At 48.0% G+C, this 17,476-nt stretch overlaps 2 protein-coding genes across 2 annotated transcripts; one reads left to right on the forward strand and one right to left on the reverse strand.

The window, feature by feature from the left end:
- The first annotated feature begins 241 nt into the window (after positions 1-241).
- On the forward strand, positions 242-7,663 carry MGME1 (mitochondrial genome maintenance exonuclease 1). Its single transcript, XM_058020673.1, has 5 exons — positions 242-274; positions 2,787-3,391; positions 4,473-4,695; positions 5,076-5,208; positions 6,352-7,663. The coding sequence occupies exons 2-5, from the start codon at positions 2,869-2,871 to the stop codon at positions 6,484-6,486; spliced, it is 1,014 nt and encodes a 337-aa protein (XP_057876656.1). The 5' UTR covers positions 242-274; positions 2,787-2,868; the 3' UTR covers positions 6,487-7,663.
- Positions 7,664-9,811: 2,148 nt separating this feature from the next.
- OVOL2 (ovo like zinc finger 2) lies at positions 9,812-17,204 on the reverse strand. Its single transcript, XM_058021188.1, has 4 exons — positions 16,924-17,204; positions 16,111-16,307; positions 13,887-14,076; positions 9,812-10,122 (listed from the first exon to the last, which is right to left on the reverse strand). Exons 1-4 carry the CDS (start codon positions 17,021-17,023, stop codon positions 9,812-9,814), a joined length of 798 nt encoding a protein of 265 aa, XP_057877171.1. The 5' UTR covers positions 17,024-17,204.
- Positions 17,205-17,476: the final 272 nt, after the last annotated feature.

Here is a 17,476-nt window from a genome sequence, read left to right on the forward strand (position 1 = left end):
GCTTTATTTTTCAGCTTGTATTTAAAGAGTTGGGTTGTTTTCCTTTACAGCCTTTCAAAAACTACCAAAAGAGAGCGAGATAGAGCAGGCACGCCCCTCTCGCCACTTTTTGGGGCGCTCCAGCGAAGGGAAAAGGGTTGGGGGCTGGGAGTGCGGGAGAACTACAAGTCCCAGGAGGCAGCGGGCAGCGCATGCGCGATGGGCTTGGCAGAGGCTGTGGGCGGGGCGCGCCTGCGCGGTGGCGCCCGCGGCGGTGGCGGGAAGCGCGGCTGAGGTAACGCGGGTCGTGAGGGCCGGGCGGGCCTGAGGGCGAGGGAAGGACAAGGGACGGGAAAGAGACGGGAAAGAGGAAAGGAGCTGGCGTTCCCCTGGCCCGCACTGCCCCCGGGTCCATCAGCGAGCGGCCCGCATGGCCGGGCTGCCGTGGCTGGGCATGCCCGCGTCCGGCGGGGCTCCACGGCCAGAGTGGGTTTTCCCCCTCAGCACAAGGTTTTCCCCCGGGCTGTCCGGCTCTGGGATTTTCAGGCGCATGCTGAAAATTTATTTGCCTGAGGGCACTTCGTGGTCGCTGGTGTTGGCCCAGCTCTTTCACAGATCGCAAAAAGCTCTGGTTTCATGTTACAGCCCTATTCCCCACTAATTCCCTTCCTAGTGCTGGGAATGGAGCTTGAACTGGGAGCTGATGCCTGTTGAAGCTACACTGAACTAAAGCTCACAGCTGTAGGTTTGTGCTGTAAACGGGGTTGCTGAGTTGTCTCGTTGTCTCTGTGCTCTAAACATCCCAAAAGAGGGAGGCGTGTTTTTAACCTGGATAGTTCAATAATGTATTTTGAAAACTATGGGGAACTCACAGTTATACCTTCCTCAGTGGATTTGGTCTGCTCAAATTAGGGACAAGGGGCAAGCAGGTCTGTAGGTGTGTTTGGGAGTGCTCTTTTTTGTTATCTCTGAAATAAGCCATTGTTTTGTTTTTGTTCTCCTTTTAGCTGGATAGGTTTCTGTGGAGAAAAAGCCAAACTGGTTACTATGCAAAAACACATCCGGAGGTAGATTTTTATAGATAGGAACTTTTCCTTAAGTAATCCTATTTCCTTCAGTTAAACCATTCATTCTTATACTGGAAAAAATTTTCCTTAGTTGTGTTAGCTCAGTTATTGTTGGAGCTGCAAAGTCAACTTGCTTGGGACAGTAAAGTCCTCTTGGGTTTTTTTTTTTAGCTCCAAGTTATTTTAATTTTTTTCAGTTCTCCATTGTGGCTCATCATGCAACACTTGAAGCAATTCTGCCAGTCTTCAACCACAAATGCTTCCAGAGAGAAGGGACGCACTTCCTCAGGGGGAAATCTCAATTAAATTCTGTTCTTTGTGTACAAGAGTAGATCCTGACCACTCAATTTCTTTCTTATTATCTGCACAGAAATACCACTTTAGTGATTTGTTGAAAAACACGTGGTTCCTCATTCAGCAGGGCACAAGGGTTCCTTATTTCTTAGCAATCCTAGAACCTCTTTCCTTTTGTAAAACAGGACACTGCACAAACATTTCCACAAGTACTGGAAATTCCACAGGTATATTCCCCAGCACAACAAAGGCTGTAAAATCAGAATTCCTGCTAGTCACTGAAGCACTGTGCTGCACTAAAGTGAACTCTGGAGCGTGTAATATTCCACATCTCAGTAGCCCCATGATTCAGAGCACTGATCTGGTTTGGAAAAATGTGTTTATATTTTATTCTGAACTTTAAAAAATTCCTTTGAATCTGAAAATATTTGCAGTGCATGTGGTTTCTCTTTGCCTTTTCTAGCTTCAAGTCTCACAGTTGTATATATATATATACTGCTGTCTGTTTTCTCCTAGTGATACAGAAGAAAATGGTGGGTTTATACCCTGTAAGGTCTATAAGAGAGAAGCCCCAAGAGGGAAGGGATCCATTTTTCTGCACTGATGAAGTTAATGCCACTATGGAAGTGTTACATTTTATCCAAAAATGCTTGCAAAAAAACTTCCTAGAGTTTCCAGTGCAGCCCTGGAAGGTGTGCTGAGCATGGTATTACTTATATGCTATTCTTGCTCTTAAATTTCCTAAGTGACTTTGAGCAGAGCTATGCTTGAAACTTGGTTTGGAAAAATGTGTTTATATTTCATTCTGAACTTTAAAAAAAATTCTTTGAATCTGAAAATATTTGCAGTGCATGTGGTTTCTCTTTGCCTTTTCTAGCTTCAAGTCTCACAATTGTGTATATATAATATATATATATATATTATATATATACTGCTGCTGTCTGTTTTCTCCTAGTGATACAGAAGAAAATGGTGGGTTTATACCCTGTAAGGTTCCCCACAATCTCCTTAAGTTGGTTATTCTCTATAAACTTCAGAGTTTTAATACCTCACAGCAGTGGATTGGCTCATTGTCCTCTGTGTAACTTTATTAACTTTAATTTCACCCTCCCACTTTTGGGGTTGTTCTTGGCAGATCTGGTTTTTGTCCCTACCTCCATGGCAGTTCTGGTACTGTTGCTGTAGGGATGTCCTGTGATGCAGCTTTAGCTGCTTGCAACAAATCCTCAAGTGATTCAGATTTCACATTTGGCAGGCTGTTCTTTTCAGGAGCATTTCCTCTTTTCCTTGCTCCTTGGTTTTTTATCTTACTGATCTGAAGAATGAAGGTGATACAAGGTAAGTGAAGACGCTTTGGTCATAGCAGTTCTTTCTTGGGCAAAGGGCAAGAATAGGATGGTGGCAGACTTTTATGACTCTGTAAATCACAAATTTCTTTTTCCACAGGAGGAAACAAATATGGTAACCCACAGAGTGTTGGTGACAGAAGGAAGAAAACTCTAACTGCTCACACCCACTTCTTGTCAGGATGCAATTCCTACAGCTCCTGGCCAGGAAGCCAGGGAGCCTGGAAGTGCTTTTTCAAATACCATTTTGCCAAAAGCAATTCCCATACTTGTGTCTGTCTACCTCTGCCTGTGTTTACAGCAAAAAGAAAAAAGGGAACAGCTATGACCAAGTTGACCAAGAAAAATACAAGAACTTGGTCCACTCTGTTATATCTTACAAAACCAGCGCCCAAACCCCAGAGACAATACTTGAGGAAGACAATTTGTTATATGGGCCACCAGCTAAACACACACCTCCAATTAAAGCTGGGACAAGAACTCCCAAGAACTGGGTTCCTTTATTAAACCCCAGCAAGAGAATTCTTCCTGCCAGCAGTGACTCAAGGGTGCCCATGAAAATCAGGCTGCAAAGAGCGAAGCTGCCCAGCGTTACCCGCATCCTTCAACAAACCCTCTCTCCCCAGCAAGTCTTCTATCTGGAAAAATGGAAGCAGAAGATGATAGAGGAGCTTGGAAAAGAGGGATTTGAAGAGTACACCAAAAGTAAGTCTAGCCACAGTGGGATTGTAGAATAGAAGCTGTAGTTTAGATTGCTGGCAGCTACAATGGGATGAGTGGTTTGGAAATCCATGAGGTTGTTTCCATTTCATGAGAGCACATTGTGAGTGTACCTATTACCAAGGAGCCTAAGCTCTGTCTTTGTTCTGGGACCACTAAAATGGATTTAGAAATTTGTAGAAAATGAGAGTCAGACTTCAGGCATACTTTGCTCAATCCTGTCTGACTTTCCTTTAGTTCTCAGTTTGCCAGTATCTAATTAGAAATAGGTATTTTCCAGATGATGTTACTGCGCCTCTTTGTAGTTACAAAGCTACTTTGTAACAAGATGGAAACAGACATTTTGAACTCCTGCAGTCCTGAGCCTTTAAAAACCAGTGTATCCTGCTGTTTATGGTGAGGTTTTTCAGTAACTTTGATTTATCCAGTGTATGTGTCAGTAATCAGTGAGACTAAAACAGTAAAGGAAGCATTACTAAAGGGATACCAATTTCCCTACTGACAATTTATTTTCTGTTTCTTTCCCTTCTCCCCACACCCTCAGTACAATTTTTCAGTACAGAAATTGGGACTGGTTTAAGAGCTACATTGTGGAATATGTAGGATACAAATCCAAAGTAATGTCTAAAAGGTGAGGGGGTGAAAAAACCCCTTTGCCCAGGATTTTTCTCCTGGGAAGCTGAGAAGCCTCAGAGAAAAGGAAAACAAATCTTATCTCATTTGCTTCTCCTGTGTTTTGCTCACATGTGGGATGTGTTTGGAGATCGTTTACCCACAGGTGATTGTTTCATTGGATTCTGGTGTGAGTTGTTTTTGCTCTTTGGCCAATCAGTGCCAAGCTGTGTCAGGACTCTGGAGAGAGTCACGAGTTTTCATTATTATCTTTTTAGCATTAAGTATCTTTTCTGTATTCTTGAGTATAGTTTAGTATGGTATTTTTTAATATAATAAAGTATTATAAAGTAATAAATTAGCCTTCTGAGAACATGGAGTCAGATGCACCATTCCTGCCTTCGTCGGGACATTCCCTGCAAATACCATAAAGGACTTTTCCCATTTTTCTTAGATCTTTTTCTCCAGGGGGAGCTCTTCCATTCAGCTTTGGAATCAATATTCCTGTCTGGAGAGACAGCAGCCAGGGAGCAGGGTGAAGATGATGTGGTGGCTGGCTACCTATCCAGTGTGGAAGGTGTCTTGGAGGACATCAGCGAGGTGAAGGCTCTGGAGAGCGGAGTTCACCACGAGAGCCTGCAGTACCTGGGCCTGGTCGACTGCGTGGCCAAGTATCAGTGAGTGCCCTTCCTAAAACGCCTGTGCTGTGAGGCTGTGGGGGCCAGGGTGTGATTGAGTGGACAGATCTCTAGGACTGGCAGGCTGGAGGAACTCCCCTGGATGATCCTCAGTGCTGTTTGCCTGGTGGGGAGCTCCCTGCTGGAGAAGGGACAGGTTCAAGCAATTGTCTGCATTTTCCAGGAGCTGCAGCAGGTTTGAGTAATCTAGTTCTAGTTTGGTTTTTAGCATCTAAACTGCCAGTGTGAAAGAGACTTGTTCAGTGACATCATGGGGAAACAGGCTGAGAGTGAAAAGTCTTTATGTGCTGTCTCCTTTATTTCTTACCTGAGACTAAACTTAAGTTTAAACCATTGTCCTGTCTTGCTCTCCTGTGCAGGGGCCAGCTGTGTGTGATTGACTGGAAAACTTCAGAGAAGCCAAAGCCATTTCTGCAGAATACTTATGACAACCCATTACAGGTTGCAGCATATATTGGAGCCATAAATCATGATGCCAACTATAACTTCCAGGTCAGTAGGCCTGCTGCATGCCAAGACAAGCAGCAATGCCTGTGTGATCCTCATTGCTTCCTGCCTTTAGAACCTGCTGCCCACCATGGAAGTGTTGGTAGGATTTGTAACAAAGGAGCCCAGTCTGAGATCAGGTTAAGGTGTGAATAATACTGTGAAATAATTCCAGTGCTCCTGCTGATCCTGCTGCCCTTGGCTGCCAGTGGTGAATTTTCAGTGGTTTTAAGGGAGTGCTCAGTGGTAGCAGGGGATGCTCAGATGAACTCCCAGGTACTTGGCATGTGGGCAATCCCCTGTGCTCTGTGCTGAGTGGTTTTTGCTTGTGTTAAGAGTAGGAAGGGGCAGGAGAGGAAATAAAGCAGAAGACCCTGCAAACAATGAAATGGTGTGGGAGGGTCTTGCCTGCATCCTGTCCTGCTGTATCCCACTAGCAAATGAGGGACTGAGTGATGCACTTGGTGTCTGGGGGCTGTCCTGTGTTTCCTCAGGGAAAAGCAATGTTGGAAATCACTTCATTAGAAGATTGTGGAATAATGGTTTTATAGGCTCCAAAAGCAATTCTAGCCTGCCTGCTTGGCCTGAAGGATTTTTACCTCAGTACAGATATTGAAGGGGGAAAATACAAAGCAGCAGACAGCAGGTTAGTTTGTATGCTGTGCAAAGGACTTTTCTAGAATACTGTGGAGGTCAGTGAGCACAAGCACTCCACAGACATGATCCTGACAGAGGGAAATATGGCCTGGAATTCTGCTAGTAGGTTCCTGCCCCCCACTGCCAATGTCTGCTTGGGATTTGGGGTTTGTCATATATGAAAGATGTCAGAACATACCTAAGTAACCTTTTCTATCCAGACTGAAGCTGGAGGGTGGCATCAACCTGGTTGTATGGCCCCAGGCAAAAACTCCTCAGTCTCTGGCAATTTTCCTGGCATCTGCAGGGTTTAAATATCACTTATCCTCAGAGTTCATCCCCTGGTTTTCACTGGAGCTTTGGGCTGGGGGTTTTTGGAGCATTTGAATGTTAAGTCTCCAAGTGTTTATTCCCCATTCCTTATGTGAGCTGTGCATGTTGGAAGCTGTTTTACAGTGAGGTTTAGCTCCTAGGCTTGCACACAGGTTTGTGACAGCCCTGTTTGTGCTGCAGGTTCGCTGTGGGCTCGTGGTGGTTGCCTACAAGGATGGATCCCCGGCACACCCGCATTTCATGGACCCTGACCTGTGCTCTCAGTACTGGAACAAGTGGCTCTTGCGCCTGGAGGAGTACAGGGACAAAAACTGACCCACACTGAGCACAAGCAAGTGGCCAGAGACAAAGGAAGAACTTTCTTTCATGTTCTTTTTTGTGTAACTTCAGCTAATTTCTTACTAGCCAGGCTCCCCTCTCTCCCCTCCCAAAAAGTAACTTTCAAATGGGGAATATCTGTTTCCTTATATTGTAGGTGACCTCAGTGGTCCAGGCAGAAAAAAGCCAACTTATTTGGCCTCTCTTTTTTATCCCACACAGTTTCTACAGCCTGGGGTCGATAGAAAAGTTTCTACTATCAAGTAAAACTGCTTGATCAAATAATCTTTTTTTCTTTTCCTCAAAAATCACAAATGAAAGTTGCACAACTGAGCCTTTAAAAATTAAGTTGGTGAACTAAAGCAAAACACCATTTGTGATGTATGAGCTGAGAGAAATGCAAATGATAAAGAAGTGGATGTAGTACACTGGGTTTCAGTCAGTTCTTGCTCATGCCATCATCGGACTTGTTATTATTTGTGGTTTTTCTTACAGCTACAGCTGGAAAACCTGTGCTGAGAGTTACAAGGAAAGTCCTCATTAGTTCTCATTTAGAACAGTACAGCAAAGTGGCCACTTAGCAGAAGTGGCTCAGCAAGAGGGGAGCAGAATTGGAGCCAACACTCCCAGAAATTTCCAGCGGGTGTTCTGAGAGGTGGGAATGTTGGCTGCTGCTGATGGCTTCTCCTGCAGATGTTTTACACCCAGCCCACAGAAAAGCACTGTGAGATGGGGCTGTGTGCCTTGGCTTGGGAGCTCTGTGCTGCCGCTGCCTTGAGCTCTCCTGGCTCTGCTGTGGGCCTGAGCCAACGAGGAGCCCATCCTGTATAACCATCCCCAGTACCACGTGAGTGAGCTTCTGTATCAAAGCAGAGCCTTCTGAGGGGTGAAGAGCTGCTAGTTGGGTTTTGGGGACTGTTTTTTATAGGTTTCTCTTTGGTTTTTTGTTTGTTTTTTTTTTTTTTTTTTCAATAAGTTTGTGAATAAATGTTTTGAAACAGAATTTTTACTTTTGAAGCGCATAAATTCAAGTCTGTAAAGCAGAGAATAAGCCTTGATCATGTCAGGCAGTATTGTTCTGGAAATTTTTTTTCCTCGTTCTCTTTGTCTTGTATGACTTGTATGTGTGAGTTTTCACAATAACACTGCAGCTTACAAATAAAATTATGACCAACCAAATTATGAGCTTTAAGAAAATCAGCCAGAACCTCGTGCCTGAGGAAGGCTGCCAGCAAAGGCAGTTTGTGACCCTCAGTCCCAGTGAGTCTGTACCTCATGGAGCCAGGAGCAGGCAGACAGCCTTCAAAAACAGCAGTGCTGGGAGTCACTGTGTCTGGCACTTCTGAGAGCCTGGCTGCTGCCTTGGGCAGCCCTGGCTGAGCTGTGGAGCATTGCTGGAGCAGCACAGGCTGGTTTGTCCTGGAACAGGACTGGCAGGTGCCTGTCACCGGTGTCACACAAACCCAAAGACACTTTGTGACCAGTTTCAGTGAAGCTGCCAGACTGTTACAGTGATGCACCCAGGGCACTGCTACAGGCACTGTCTGTCCTCTGCAGGAAAACTTGCTGGGCAGCCAGGGTGGTTACTCCAACTCTGACATCCAGAGCTCTGCTCTCCATCCAGGATGGCTTTTTCCCTGTGGCCTGCTACATGCTCCCTTTCTCTTTTGTTGTGAATCCTTTCTGTGCCCAGCTCACTGTGCCTGTGCTTCTGTCAGCAGGGATGTGCTGTGGCACTGACACTGGGGGGAGAGCCAAAGCAACATGAGGTGCTGGAGGGATGAAAAACCAACAGAAAACATGGCTCTGGCTGGAGAGGAAGGGTTCAGCCCCAGCTCTGCTGTGCCAGGGAAGGGCTGAGGTTTCAGCAGAGCTGAGCACACAAATCCCATGCAGTCAGGTGAACATTAATCCCACTGCAGAGTGAGCAGCCTTCCCTTTACACTGCTCAGTTACAAGGCCTGGGGGTCAGTGTACGAGCTTTAGCTTTCTGCAGAGTTAGGATCTTCTCATTTACCTCAGATGTTTTCTTTTCCCCTGCAACTTCCCATTTAATACAGCGTTCTACAAACTTTCCTGCTACATAGGATAAGTTTGTTCTTAACACAGTAACATCACTTTATTATCCTCATTTTCAAGGTCTCGGGCAGCAACATTTGTGCTGATTAAAGCATTAACATCCTTAGGAATGCTTTAAGACCCCCTCGAATCTTTTCCCCACAAAAACCCAAGCAGGTGCCAGCACAGAACCTGAAGTTGAAAAGATTTTTTTACAATTCTTACAAAGTTGCTCAAAATATCTCATTTTAGCAGCAATGACTGTAAAAGTCCTGACTTGGTATTTTAGGTAGGAGGAGGCTTCTACACTTGGAGTGGTCACAGAGGATTGGTGCCTGCAGCTTTGCACTGATCTCCTGAAGCAGACACATGAACAGGCACTTGAATATAAAAGACAAAAAAAACACACACACCGTAAAATATGCACAAAATTGCATTTCATCATGACAGAAAATACTTAATTTCAAGTCATTACAGTGCTTTCTTTGGGTTTCTGGGTTGCTGTTGGTGTAATTTAAAAAAGATGTGGTAATAATCCTCCAAGTGAGCACAGCAGATCCAGGAACACCAGATTTCACTTGTATATCAACATGATAAAAGTAAGTTCATGGCTTCAAGTACTTAAGACACAACCAAAAGTCTGCCCTAGAATAATAGTGGAGAAATTTTGAGAAGAAAACATTCTGCATCCTTTGGGAAGAGTTTCAACTCACCTCGGATCACACTTCCATAAATTGTTAGCAGGCTGCACAGGGGGCAGAGCTGAGGGTACTTGCACTTTGTAGCTCACTGGATAATACAATGCACTCCTGTTCTTAAGGCATGTAAATTAATTCAATTGCATAGAACTGTGTACCAGCAGCATTCTTACCCAACATTTTCACCCAAACCTCTCATAAGTAATTTGCATGGGAGGTAGCAGTTATTCACTTTACAAAATACAAATACACCTGGGGAAAGGTGAACTCTCATTTGTCAGGGGTGTTCAGACCTGACAGAAAACAGGCTGCCCAAATGCCAGTTCAGTACATACGCCATCTGAGAGGCGACAGCCTTTGCAAGCATTCTGTTTTTATTGGCCAGATAAAAAAAAAAATAAAGTCTGAATGGGAATATTTCTGTCAAATGAGGTTTTACCAACATCAAGAGTCCCGTTAACAAAAGCATCCCTTTAATTTCAGGCGTTTCTTTCAAAATAGTTCTTAAAAAAATAAGATCCGTAGTCCTGCATGTAAACTTCATTCCCGCCGAGCGCCGGCGAGCGTCACTCGTCCTTGCCCTCCTCTTTGGAGTTCCTCTGCAGCACGGGGCTGAGCTTGGTTTGCAGAACAGCTGCGAGTTTTTTGGAGGTTTTCTTCAGGAAGGCGCTGCCGGGGTGGACGCCGCTGACGTGCAGGTACAGCTCCTCCTGCGTGGGGCCCGTGTAGCCGCAGTCCTCGCACACGTACAGCTTGTCCCTCCTCTGCTTGTAGGCGTAGTGCTGCTGCACGCCGTGGATCTTCCGCAGGTGCGACTCCAGCGAGCAGCGCTGCGTGAAGGCCTTGTTGCAAACCTCGCACTTGTAGGGACGAATGCCTGCAGTGGGAAAGACAGAGGTTACTGTGGCATTCCTGAAAAATCCCTTCACTCGGGGTTTTCTTCCTAGGGAGCTGAGAAGCCTCAGAGAAAAAGGAGAACAATTATTGTCTAATTTGCTTTTCTTGTGTTGTGCTCACATGGAGATTGTTTACCCACAGGTGATTCTTTCATTGAATTCTGGTGTGAGTTGTTTCACTCATTGGCTAATCAGTGCCAAGCTGTGTCGGGACTTTCTAGAGTCATGAGTTTTCATTATTATCTTTTTAACATTCAGTAAATATCCTTTCTGTATAATGTAGTGTAATGTAATATAGTATAATATAGTATGATATAATATAGTGTGATATGGTATGATATTAATATAATGTAATATACTATACTATAATATACTATACTATGATATACTATTATATGATATACTATACTATGATATACTATGATATGATATACTATAATATACTACACTGTAATGTAATGTAATACAATACAATATAATGCAATGTTATATAATGCAATGTGTGGTATCCAGCAGTCCAAGGAGCTGTCTGTCTAAACAGAACATCCTCCTTTCAAGCTATGGGTTTATATATTTAGGCATAGAAAACCTAGGAAAGTTATCCCCAGCAGGTGCTGAGGATAACAGATGCCTATCAGTGGTTTGGTCCTAAGGCAGCCGTTATCAACTCCTGCAAAACTTATTTTACACCCCTGTTTGAAATCCTATGATTGGATAAAACTATCCATTTCAGCTCTTATAATGAATGAAAACTTCTGTCTTGGTAAAATTTTAATTTTTTTCTTTGGTTTAACAAGGCTTCGTGAACAGCAGCAATCCCAAGTACTTTCATACCATACAGTTTTGATGACTGAGATTACAAATTCTAGAGAAGTGCAGGAAGATGAAAGAAATAACTCTGTGTGTTTCCAGAGAAGGGAGAAGAAACTGGCTTGTAATTTGAAAGCCCAGACAACCAACACCACAAAAATCAATTTTACCACCAATCAACACTGATTTAACACCAACTCTCCCAGTGCTTAAAGAGCTGAGGATTTAGCAACACTTGAAAGAACCTAAACCAGCAGGAATTCTGCTTACTAGACTAGATCAGTAAGTTTCCTAGCAAAGACCATCCTCAAAACTGATATAAGGAGTCACCTAAACCCCTCTTTTCCCCAGGGAAGGTGGAATGCCAGGGTCTGGAAGATCCTATGGTGAGCCAGGCAGAAATGGGTAAACCAGATTGCTCAGACAGTTGTAACTTTGTGATTGCATTGAGTTACCAGTCAGATCTATCTACCAGAAATCCAAGCTAATTAGAAGTTCCAATAAGCAACATCTCAACTGCATTTTTGTTTAGTTAAAAGATGTTATTATTCCAGTGCACCAGATTAAACTATCAAGACAGAAGTTTCCTAATGCCTGCTGATGTGAAACTGCTTCATTTCCATTCATTAAACTGCAGTTGGAGAGAACGCCCAAACCTTCACTAGAATTCACACACAAAAAGCAGTTTTGTGCTAATTTGAGGCAATTTAAACCTCCACCATCCTTGGTGCCTGCTCCAGCACTCCACAGGCAGGAACACAAGCACAGAAAGGGCAATGCTGGGATGGCACAGCCCATTAGAGCTGTGGGAACCTCTTCATCACTTAGGAATCATTTAAAATCATTTAGGAATCATTTTAAATTATTCTGACCAGAGACCTTCTTGGGTTTATTTTTTGACTCTGATGAGGAGACAGCTTGAAAAATCACTTCTTTTGGAAGCACTGACTCCATACCTCAGTGGCAGCTCTCCTTCCCACATGAAAGCTTTGCAAACAAACCCAAACAGCCCAAAACATTGGCTCCAGACAATGCCTTCCCATCCAAACAGGTGCCATTGGTTTGGGGGCTCTACTGCTAAGAAACAGCTCCTGCCTAAAAATATCCTTGTGTCACTTCTAGCAGTTCACCTGGTTAAAGGGGCTCTGCAGAGCAAGTCCAAATAATCTCCAGCTCCCATTGGGTGAGCACACATCTGGAAAGATGGGATGTGCCTGTGAGATGTGGTGGATGCACCTCCTGGGTGCCCAACAGTGCAAAGTCAAAGCCTGCTGAGCACAGCCAGCCTGGCCACCAGGAAGCATTGCCCTTGGAGAGGATGGGGTGGATGTTTATTTAAGCCATTGCTTCCACCAGGGGAACAAATTTTTAAAAAATCCAATCAAACCGGCAGCCTTCTCCTTGCTCCAGGCTGGGGTAACAATTTGTGGGAAAAGTGAGCTGGATTTGGGGCAACAGAAACACCATCAATGTGATTTGGGATGGACTCAGGAACTGACCCCACAGCAGAGTGGCCACAGACAGCACATCCTGCAGCCTGGGGGAGGCACAGCGTGAACCACACTCTGCTTCCTCCAGACATTTCCAAAATCAAGCCAGAATCCCATCCTGACGGATCAAAGCATTCAAGAATGAAAGCATTCACGATTTTCCCGCTGGGTGAAACCTTCACAATCTCCTTGCAATCAAGTGGGGGATTTAATGTGCACAGTTTGGGACTGAGGCATCTCTGGGCAGCTTGGATTCAGGGGTTAAAACAAATTCTGTGCAGTGGTTTCATCCCAGGAGTAGCAGCCTTTACCCAGCTACATCCATGAACAGAAGGACTTAGGCTTGGAGCACGTTTCTTGCTCCTGCTGATGCCCTGGATGGAGAAGGGAAATCCTCTCTGGTGCCAGAGAGCTGTTTTATGTGCTGCCTTCACCAGTCACACCTCCAACCAGAAACCATCCTGCACAGCAATCAGCTGGAAAAGCTCCCTACAGCAAAATCCCCAGGAAACTGCTGCTCGTCGCCTCTAGAGGGCAAAGCGTTTTCATGGAGCTCCTGCACGGATAACTGCAGCGATTTGCTGTCCCGGGGTGGTTATCCCAGGCAGGTTATTGGATAGTTATCCCAGGCAGGTTATTGGGGGGGGTTATCCCAGGTGGGTTATCCTGGGGGTTATCCCAGGCAGGTTACCCTGGGGGGTTATCCCAGGCAGGTTATGGATAGTTATCCCAGGCAGGTTATCCCAGGCAGGTTATTGGAGGGGGTTATCCTGGGGGGGTTATCCCAGGCAGGTTATTGGGGGGTTATCCCAGGTGGGTTATCCAGGGGGGTTATCCCAGGCAGGTTATTGGGGGGGTTATTCCAGGTGGGTTATCCAGGGGGGTTATCCCAGGCAGGTTATTGGAGGGGGTTATCCCAGGTGGGTTATCCTAGGCAGGTTATTTGGGGGGTTATCCCAGGCAGGTTATTGGGGGGGGGTTATCCCAGGTGGGTTATCCCAGGCAGGTTATCCTGGGGCGTTATCCCAGGCAGGTTACTGGGGGGGGTTATTCCAGGCAGGTTATTGGGGGGGGTTATCCCAGGTGGGTTATCCCAGGTGGGTTATCCAGGGGGGTTATCCCAGGTAGGTTATTGGGAGGTTATCCCAGCCTTGCTGTCCCAGGCATGGCAGCCCGTGGTTGTGTCTACACCAGGTGTGGATGGCAGGTCCTGCACCCTCAGGATTGCAATAATTCTCCTCAGATTTCATAATTCCCTGGACTTTCTCTGTCCACAACACACTCTCCATCTTCCCCTTTTCTCCAAAATCCCCACAATTTTTTGGCAAATGTTGTTAACCAGACCCTCATGTTATGACCTCACCAGGTCACACTCACCCTCTCCTTGTCCCATCCCACCCCTTCTCCCAGAGCCTCCCGCCGGTCCCCAGGGATCTCATTCTCACCAGTATGGGTCCGGACATGCCTCTTCAGATCAAAGGTGTCGTTGAAGCCTTTTCCACAGAAGGTGCACAAGTGTCTCTTCACCTGGCTGTGGCACTTGATGTGCCGGTTGAGCATCCTCTGCAGGCGGAATCCTTTGCCGCACAGCTCGCAGCTGTGCAGGGCAGCATCGGTGCAGGTGCCCGTGGTGAACTGGGGAGTGGGAGAGGAGGACTGTGTGAGCATGGGGATGAACCAGCAGGAGGAATAAAGCAAAACAAGCGGGGCTTATTGTGGCATTAAAAATTAAAAGAAAAAAAGGGGGGGTATATTAAAAATGGAAAGTGAAAGCATTCAGGATTTTCCCGCTGGGTGAAACCTTCACAACCTCTTTGCGATCAAGTGGGGGATTTAATGTGCACAGTTTGGGACTGAGGCATCTCTGGCCAGCTTGGATTCAGGGGTTAAAACAAATTCTGTGCAGTGGTTTCCTTCCAGGGGTAGCAACCCTTATCCAGCTACATCCATGAACAAAAGAGTTAGGCTTTGAGCACCTTTCTTGCTCCTGCTGATGCCCTGGATGGAGAAGGGAAGTCCTCTCTGGTGCCAAAGAGCTGTTTTATGCGCTGCCTTCACCAGTCACACCTCCAATTGCCCCAGGTCCCTCAAAAACCAGCCAGCAGTGATAAAAACGGTGGTTTTGGAGAGATAAACCCAAGGCACGTTGTGCTGTCTCAGCAAAGACTGAAACAATGGCCCTAATCTCGCCCCGTTGGTGTCTCGTTAATTAACAGCAAAGTGACATTAGGGGGTAATCTCATTCCCACTCCTGGCACCAAAAGCATTGTGCCAGCACCATGACATAACTTGACCAAAGAAGATACTGATGATTCAGCTCCTGGGAAGATCTGGAATGCCTGGAAAATGTAAATACTGCGCTGCTGGTTTAATTATTCCTGGTGGAACACACGGACATGCCCCCTGTTAGACGCCAGGGATGAGGGAAAGCCAGCAGAGCAGACAGGACCACATCCATCGGCTGAAAAGCCCAGCTCTGCTGAAAGGTTTTGCTGTGCCAGTCACAAACAGCTCAGGTTAAATTATACAAAGTGGGTCAAAGTCAAACAGCAGCAGGGCGGGCTTTTCACAAGGACAGGAATACGTCTGGGGTTTCTCTTTCCTGAAGAGCCAATTATTTTTCCCGGTCCTCCTCCTCTGCTTACTACTAAAGCAACGCTACTCGAAATTGTAAAGAAAAATTAAAAAAACCCGGCAGCTGTGAAACCACGAGGTGTGAAACTGGAGGGGGAGCCATCTGGGAAGACTCTGTTGGGCAACACCGCTATGACTCCACCTCAAGCAGCTGCATATAATCGGGGTGAAACCTAATCATGGGACTTGAGAGCACGGCGACAGAAAAGCTGTCAGCCCGGCACAGACAATGGTAATTTTTACAGCTCCATCCCGCACAGCGGCAGCCAGGGTTTAACGAGGTGTTAACCACCAGTGGTAAACACATCTCCTCCTGCCGAGCGCTGGGGTGGCCTGGGACACCCTGGATGCTCACAGAGGGATCGGGAGCTCACTCGGTGTTGGATTCTCAGGTACCACGAGGATCTGAGACACCATTTGCCTTCTCCCAGCCTTGGGAGGGAGGGAAACCCCTGCGCTGCTGTGCTGGCTGTGCAGCCAGAGCTCCTGCCCTCAGCAAAGTCCGTGGGCAGATGATTGCTCCATTTCACCCAAACCCGCAGGTCCACCTCGAGGTGGCAATGGTCCTTCACAGCCATGGAGGAGAACCTTTATCTGCTGTCTTGATAGGGGGCAGCCTGAAGGGTCACCCCAGCCCTCCTTGGAGAAGGCTTGAGCACAGCCCAGCAGGCAGCTTTTAAGGAGGCCCCACGCTAAGGAGCACGATCCACCCACGCACCGTGGGGCACGACTCCGTGCTGCCAGGACTGCTCCTTCCCGGCTGGTTCAGCGCTCCCGTGGGACCCGAGCCAAGCAGGTCAGGGGCAGCACATCCCGGGCAAGGATAAGAGAAGGCAAAGGGCACTGGAAGATTGTGACACATCGCTTAGGGGGCTTTCCCTGCCGCGAGCTGGCCTTCACCTCGGTGTGCGGGACAGCTGCTGTCACCACTGTGCGGGATTGTCACCTGGTGTCCCCGGGCAGTGCCAGGCCTTGACCTTGAGCAGGGGTCACTCCGCTGCCAGAGATGCTCGGTGTGTGGATATTGGCATTTACCTTGATTTTTGACCTGACCACGGGCCGCTGGCCGGCCAGGTCCAGCAGCACGGCGCCGCCCGTGCCCAGCTCGCCGGGGGCAGCCTGCGGCGTCGGGGGATCGCTGGGCTCGGCGTCGCGGGTGCCGCCGCTGCTGCTGCCGCTGCTCTCCAGGCTGCAGCTGTCCTCGTAGCCCAGCAGCACGCAGCCGATGCCGCCTGCGGAGGGGTGGGGATGCGATAAAGCGGGGGGACCGCGGGCAGGGCCGGGCAGGAGCCGGCGGGCCCCGGTGTTTAACCTGCGGGCGGGCCGCTGGCGGCGGGGGAGGATCCCCGGCTCACGCTGCAATCGGAAACTCAAACACGAACGGTCCCAAAGTTCAAACAAGCCAGCTCCGCCGCCTTCCCGTTATACCCCGGGCAAGGGCAGGAGGAGCGGGAGGAGGAGAGGGGGAGGCCAGGAGTACATCACCCCCACCCCGCCCGCCCTGGGTCCTTCCTTCTCCTCCTCCCCCAGCCACCTTTCTCATGCAAACGAGGTTTCCCACCTTCCTGGACACACGCACACACACACACACAGACATTCATTCCCCCCCAGATCCGCTCCCCGCCCCGCCATCCCCGGGTGGGACACGCTGCCCGGCGGGGCTGGCACCGCTGCCCGGGCACTTTCCCCGGAGCGCTGTCCCTGTCCCCTCCACTGTATTTCACCCAGCTCTCTCTAAAGCCGCTGCCCGCCCCCTCGGGGCTCCCCCGGCCCGGTAAATCCCCCTTTCCCCGTCTCCCCCTCCGCGGAGCGCCGGGACCCCGCCGGCTCCGTCCGTCCGGGCCGTACCTGGGATGTAGGTGTCGGCTCTCTCCTCGTCGGGCAGCCCATCCCAGCTGCGCACGGCGGGCTGCGGGCTGCGGCGCTTCACCAGGAAGGCTCTGGGCATGGCGAGGGCACGGCTGGGCACGGAGCGGAGCCTCAGCCCCGCCGCCCGCCCCGACGGGGCCGCGCTGCCGTCCGGGGGAGCGGGACCGCACGCACCGGGCAGAGCCGCGGAGGCGCGGGGAGGGGAAGGGGAGGGGAGGAGAGGGGAGAAGGGTGGGGGGGGGGGGGGAGGAAAGTTTCATAAGGTGGAATAGAAAAATGCACCAGGAAACTTGGGAAGGAGCATGCGTGCTGCAAACATAACGGTGTCAACAAGTCTGCTTACCTGTCCGACCGGTTGGAGCAGCTGAGCTTTGTTCCAGCCCTTCCTAAGGCATGAATGTTTGCAAAAGAATTTAACGTCTGAAAATTAAAAAAAAAAAAAAAAAAGTAAAATAAAGGAACAACCCAAACCAAAAAGCCAAGAAGCGGGGAGGGAGCCCCGCCACTGCTGCTGCCTGCCCGCCCGCGGAGC

Source organism: Melospiza georgiana, chromosome 3 (assembly GCF_028018845.1).
Source record: "Melospiza georgiana isolate bMelGeo1 chromosome 3, bMelGeo1.pri, whole genome shotgun sequence".
NCBI classification, from domain to species: Eukaryota; Metazoa; Chordata; class Aves; order Passeriformes; family Passerellidae; genus Melospiza; species Melospiza georgiana.

Bases quoted from the DNA above. Each gene is read 5' to 3' on its own strand.
- MGME1 (XM_058020673.1), top strand. From the start codon at position 2,869: ATGCAATTCCTACAGCTCCTGGCCAGGAAGCCAGGGAGCCTGGAAGTG. The intron at 3,392-4,472 runs GTAAGTCTAGCC...CATTTTTCTTAG, and splicing joins ATTTGAAGAGTACACCAAAA to ATCTTTTTCTCCAGGGGGAG. The intron at 4,696-5,075 runs GTGAGTGCCCTT...TCTCCTGTGCAG, and splicing joins GACTGCGTGGCCAAGTATCA to GGGCCAGCTGTGTGTGATTG.
- OVOL2 (XM_058021188.1), bottom strand. From the start codon at position 17,023: ATGCCCAGAGCCTTCCTGGTGAAGCGCCGCAGCCCGCAGCCCGCCGTG. The intron at 16,308-16,923 runs GTACGGCCCGGA...ACCCCTCCGCAG, and splicing joins AGCCGACACCTACATCCCAG to GCGGCATCGGCTGCGTGCTG. The intron at 10,123-13,886 runs GTGAGAATGAGA...TTCCCACTGCAG, and splicing joins GCATGTCCGGACCCATACTG to GCATTCGTCCCTACAAGTGC.